Raw genomic sequence first — 6,657 nt, 5'->3', positions numbered from 1 at the left:
GTAGTAANAATTAATGTGAGTNTCTACTAACCTAGACTAATTCTTTTATTTTGTGATTACTAAACTAATCTTTTAGGGTTTTAGGGGTAACTTTAAATTACAATGAATATGGTATTGGAAGATTGAAATTAATGTGTAAATATCAGTTATATAATGCTCAAACATTTTTCCTTTTTTTGTTGAATTTCACTGATTATCAGTGCAAAGTATGCCACTGGGGAGAGAGTACTCTCTAAATTTGAATCAGTGAATAGTCATTAATTATCCAATGGTATACTTGGCATTGATAATCAGTGAAGTTCAACTAAAAAAGAATGTTTGAGCATTATATAATTAAAATATTAATGTTTGCATGTTAATTTCAATTTTCCAATATTATATTCATTGAATTTAAGCATAAAACAAGATTAGTTAGATCATATAATAAAGATTAGCTAGATTAGGAATCTCATATTTAATTCATTGATTATCAGTGGCATACTTGGCATAATATCATATATATATAGAAAAAAAAGCAAAAGAGAGAGAGAGAGATGTATATATAATATTTGGTTCGTGAAGTAAAATGGTTTCTACATACTTCAAATGTCTCTGGACGGAAAAATATTGAATTTAGAGAGTCGTGCCCATTGAGACTTTTGTTCAGGATAAATAGAGGATAACAATATATTTTAATTCCAGCCAATTTAACAAGGGGACATTTTCCATAAGATTTGTGCGGAGTTCTTACTCGCGCCTTTTAAAATTAATTAAATCACGATTATCAAGAATTTCATATACATATCTATATATCAAATTAGTAATAATGTAAATAAACTAATGTATAATTAATAATTCTATATTATAGATGAAAAAAAATTTGTTTTTTTTTCTTTTACGGTTTCAGCAAGAACAGGAAGAGGAGGATATACCTATTCAACGATTATGCTTTTACGATAATAAGGAAACAGTTGATCAACTAATGAACAAAGGAGATGGTCTTTTTCATATTATCGATGATGCTTCGCGGCAAATGCAAGACGCTCAGTACATTCTTGAGAGGATTAAAGAATATAAACATAGCACTCACATAAAACCGGTGAGTTCACACGAGTTCATGATCGCACATTATACCGGTAAACTGATGTATGATGCTAGCGAAATTGCCACGAAAAATCGAGACTTCGTACCGCCAGAAATGATCAACACGATGAGATACTCTTTGCACGATGCAGTTAAAGAAATGTTCACCAACAAGCTAACCAAGTCGGGGAATCTAACAATTGTTCACAAACATTGTTTCGCGGCGAAGAAAACAATGAAAACAAAATGGAGTGCTCTTATGCAAGAATCTTCCATGTTTCGAGTAAGATCGTAAAAGTATTTCTCTTATTATATCAAGATATATGTGTATACACACACATATATATATATATATATATATATATTATATTATATGTATATTTGATATATCTCTATTTTAATTTCAATAAAAAATATTTAACTATTTCATTTTATAATCTGGCGCATTTCTTAATTTAAACATTAGAAGCACTTGAAAATGAACTTTCCACACATTTTCCTTTTCTAGTTTACTATCAACTCTTTCATTTAAATTCAACAGAAATATAACACTGCATCCAAAGGACAGTACTCGCAGATACGCAAAATGCGAACGTGTTCGTCGACGTTTAGAGCAACAAGTCTTGAAATTCTGAAAAATCTCGCGATAGGAAACGGTGGCACGCATTTTATAAGATGCATACGTTCCGATCTTGAGGATACTCCTCGTTGCTTTTATCGGGAAATCGTCAGACAGCAAATTAGAGCGTTAGCAGTTCTTGATACAGCGAAAGCTAGACGATGCGGATATCCGTATAGGATACCTTTTCAAGAATTTCTTCGAAGGTAATTTAATTCTTTAATTTTTTAATGCTTTGTAAAATAATATTTTCAATTAAATATAACAAATTATATATAACAAATTATATAACAAATTATATAACAAATTATATAACAAATTATGAAGAACGTGCTTAATTAATTTTGATATAAAGCTAAATGTATGAGAATTTTTGTAATTTATATAATTAATCAAGCAATAGTATTTTTCTATTATACGTCTTCCTATTATGAAAGGCGATTCTTTTTAATTACAGATACAAGTTTTTAGCCTTCGATTTTGACGAAACAGTAGAGATAACGAAAGACAACTGCAGACTACTTTTGATCAGATTAAAAATGGAAGGATGGATTATTGGCAAAAGTAAAGTTTTTTTAAAGTACTACAATGAGGAATACCTATCCCATTTATACGAGATCCAAGTGAGAAAAATCATAAAAATACAGTGCATGATGCGTGCTTTTCTAGCACGCAAAAATATCGCTTTGAAAATCGACGATATCAAAAAGGAAATTGGTAAGTAAATTCTCGATCGAATAAATCGTGATAAATGTGATTCGTTAATATACAATTCGCTTATATACAATTCGCTTATATACAATTTAATAAATATATTTATTCGTATATATTCGTATATGGTTTTCAAATATTAGTGCAAAGTTTCAAATATTTCAAAAATGGTAAAACATTGTTTCAGTGAAAAAAGCGTCAATCAAGAAAAACTCATTTACCGAAGAAGAAGCGGCTTTGATGATACAGAAAAGTAGGTATTAAAAAGTATAAAAAATAATATTATCTCTTGATTAAAATATGTGATTTCACTTACTTTTTACATATTTTTTATTACAACATACTATCAACAATAAACAAATTCCAATATTCACATGTTGATCCAAGTGTACCTACATAAATTGTAATTTATATACAAAACGTTTGTAAACTCGTCAAAAAATTATACTTTATTATGCTTTCAGCATTCAGAGGGCATATGGCAAGAAAAGAAATGGGACCCTTATTGAAAGAAGAGATGAGCCAAGAGACGAAGGATTTCATCAAGTTCTATTGCAGCAAATGGAGATCGAAAAGCATGTTTCAAGTCCTCCTATGGTACCGTGCAGCCCGCTATCAAGATTTCGTACAATTATCACAACAGGTATATTATCTTTATTTTAATTAAAATTTACAAATTAATTTCTTTTAATTTAAATTAAATTTGTTTAATACAAAAAATATGTTATTAAGAAGTTGAAACAATTTTTATGAAAAATCAATTACAAATAAAAATATTAATGAATAAATATTCTAATTTTTTTCTGTAAAATAAAATGATATAAAAATTTTTGATAAAAATTACAAATAAACTATCAAAGGTTTTTGTAATAGGTTCATCTATACAATCAATCGATTATGGCAGCTTTGGAGAAATTAAATGAAAATGTATCTCTTGAAAAAATCGATCCAAGTGCCAAATTAGATGCCTACATAAGTGAGGTGAAACCACCTGAAGTATATAAACTACCTTTCAATATGCAACAAGAACTCCCGTATTTCGATATGAATTACATAAATGATCCTTCAAATATAAATATTAAACGAGGGTAAGTCACTTAAAATATCTTTTAACTTCAGTCCATAGCAAGAGCCTGGATGGAGAATATTACTAAAAACGTGTAATATATATTATAAATATAAAACATTGATACTATACATGCAAGTTTATTATATACACACACACACACACACACACACACACACACACACACACACACACACGCACGCACGCACGCACGCACGCACGCGCGCGCGCGCACACACACAAATAGACACTCAAAATTAATAATTACCTTAATAGAGATATAACTTCATATTAAAACAAAATAATCTTTAGATTCAATAATCTTATTAAGCGCTTAAAAATTTTAACATTTAATATGTAAAATAACTTTTAAACAATCTATATATGAAATTTTAATTTAATAGAGCGAAATTTTTTTGGATTCAAAAAATTAAATTTTAAAAATTATTAAGACTTTAACATATTTACATCATATTTACAATATATCATATTTACAATATAAATATATATTTTCGAGCGTTGAGAGAGAAAGAAAACGAAGATGTTAAGTGCAAAAAGTACATTCTCTAAAAAAAAATAAAATCATTAAGACTTTAATGTACAATTGATAGACAATTAATAGACAATCGATTTCTGGCAAGATAGCGAGATCTCCGACAGGAAGATGGCAACCAAAGTTAATTAGCAAAATGACGATACGCAAGTAAAATACAAGCGAAATTTATTTATCAATATTAGTTCAACTTATTTACTCATGATTCCATCTCAATGCTGCTCGCAAAGGAAATATTATGAAAAGTGAAAAAGGCATGCTTAAACGTTGCGACGATTTCCCAATATTCGTTCAATCCTTTTTACAGTTATTTTTCATCACATGAGTAACACACAATAACGCAGATCGGATTTCTTTACAACGAGACGCGTATTTATACTATATTTTATACAAATATGGATGCACGTTTGACTTTTATGCCGATCAGAAGCCATTAATTCTCGTGATTTTAGAAGCAAATCAAATATCGTAGAAAAAGCAATACATACATATGTTGCAATAATTGTCCGATATCTGCCTAATATTTCCTGCATTTCTTTGCAGACAGAAATCGCTTTTAATAAACCATACGAAAAACGCGGAAAACGATACCGAAGTTCGACTTGTTGCAAACGTGACGCGGCGCGAACTTACCACAAATATGGCGGATGCACGTTTGACGCCTATACACGTCTATTAAGTTGACACAGCAACTTCAGCACAATTGGATAAAAGTTGCACAGAAATTTAGTGCTTTTTTGTTGCTAATTTATTGCTCTATTCCCGATTTTATTGCTCCAGCCAATTCTGAGAAAACAATGGTTGTGCTAGCATAAGAATAAAGTTAACACAGCCACTCAAAAAAATAAAAAAAATTTTTTTAATACGGCATATTCTTTTTGTGCTAATTTATTATTAATTAATTGTCCAATCCTCGAAAACCATCCCGAGTCAGCACACCACCTATAAATGGTTAATTCTCGAAATATCGATTATAGTTCTCTGATTTTGTTGCTCGCGATTCCCGACGAATCCAATTTTGTTCCACCCCCACCTTGGAAACCACACCTAGGCACTTAGAGTCAGCACACCATCTATAAATTATTAATTCTTAAAATATCTCGTCTGATTACGATTCTCAGATTTTCTTGCTTTTTATAGAGCAAAAACATATTGAAAAAAATGATACTGTTAAACAATTATCTATAAATAATCAGAACTGCACCGATAGGCGTCAAAATTACACAGCAATAAAATCGGATTCATTGGGAATCGCCAACTACAAATCAGAGAACAGTAATCAGTCGAGATATTTTAAGAATTAACAATTTATAGATGGTGTGCTGACTCGGAGTGCCTAGGAGTGGTTTTCAAGGTTTGGGAGTGGAGCAACAAAATCGGAATCGCGAGCAAAGGGATAGTTTTCGAGAGTTGGGGATGGAGCAATAATATCGGGAAGTGAGCAACTAATTAGCAACAAATTAACACAAAAAGAATATGCCGTATTTTTTAATTTTTTTGTATTTTGTATTTTTTTGAGTGGCTATATTAACTTTATTCTTATGCTAGCACAGCCATTGTTTCTTTGGAGTTGGCTGGAGCAACAAAATCGGGAATAGACCAACAAATTAGCAAAAAAGCACTAAATTTCTGTGCAACTTTTCGATTGTGCTGAAGTGGCTGTGTCAGCTTAATAGACGTCATTAATGAATATGTGTAATATAGTCCTCAAAATGCATTTCTTACGCATAGTTGTTTATGCTTGTCGCTCGCAATAATTACCATATAAACTATTGCTAGCGGTAGACATAAACAACTACACGTAAGAAATGCGTTTTAGGGATGATTTCATATATATATATATATAAATTTATATTGAAATAATTTATATAAGAAATCGATTAGAATAACATTTTTATTCGAAAATGTGAATATTTGAAAATAACCCGAGGGGTCGAAATGTATGTTATATTTAATTATTATTTATTCTCACAGAAATATATACATTTAGAATAAACCAGCGTGGCTCGTAGCTCCTTCCAATTCATTATTATTTATTATTTATTTATTATTTATTGTTTTAGTTAAATTAACGAGTATTGAATAATAGCGACTTATAAGAAGGATTAAAGATAACTTAAATTGAATGTAATGTGATATTAAAATTTAACAGTGTATGCACAGTAAATTCTACAATTCGGAATTAAGTTAAGAACGTATTTATATAAGTTTATCCTAATCTATCACAACTTATCCATTTTAAGACAACGGATATATATTATATACATTACATCAGTTAATTTTTATTAAATTGATTCATATATGCATTTAGATATATGTATGGTATATTAATAAAATTATTACATATCCGTTGCCTCAATAAAAACATTAATTCATTACTCACCAACCGATGCGCCACAGTGGAGTTAAATCTGCAACGTTGCTACGATGATTCTGTAACAAATAAATTACAGTTCAAATTAAAACAGAGTAAAGAAATAATCATTTAACTTTAAAAAAGAATTGATACGAACGCAGTTTGCTAAAAAATAATTATGCAATTTTGGAAATATAACTTTTGTAAGCATCGAATTTTTTGTACCCATTATTTAACTAGATATAAAACAATTATATATTCTCTAAAATAATTAAATATTTTTTTCTAAA

At 29.5% G+C, this 6,657-nt stretch overlaps 1 protein-coding gene across 1 annotated transcript in view; it reads left to right on the top strand.

The window, feature by feature from the left end:
• The window catches only part of LOC105618730 (neither inactivation nor afterpotential protein C), a 27,856-nt gene that overhangs the window by 13,611 nt on the left and 7,588 nt on the right, over positions 1 to 6,657 (top strand). Inside the window, exons 13-18 of the mRNA XM_012200260.1 lie at positions 887 to 1,345; positions 1,604 to 1,887; positions 2,139 to 2,398; positions 2,580 to 2,645; positions 2,857 to 3,035; positions 3,266 to 3,480. Of these exons, the coding sequence (XP_012055650.1) occupies positions 887 to 1,345; positions 1,604 to 1,887; positions 2,139 to 2,398; positions 2,580 to 2,645; positions 2,857 to 3,035; positions 3,266 to 3,480 (1,463 nt within the window). The remainder of the gene's footprint in view (positions 1 to 886; positions 1,346 to 1,603; positions 1,888 to 2,138; positions 2,399 to 2,579; positions 2,646 to 2,856; positions 3,036 to 3,265; positions 3,481 to 6,657) is intronic.

This window comes from Atta cephalotes (assembly GCF_000143395.1).
Source record: "Atta cephalotes unplaced genomic scaffold scaffold00018, whole genome shotgun sequence".
Classification (NCBI taxonomy): domain Eukaryota; kingdom Metazoa; phylum Arthropoda; class Insecta; order Hymenoptera; family Formicidae; genus Atta; species Atta cephalotes.
This window is presented reverse-complemented; position numbering and strand designations above follow the sequence as displayed.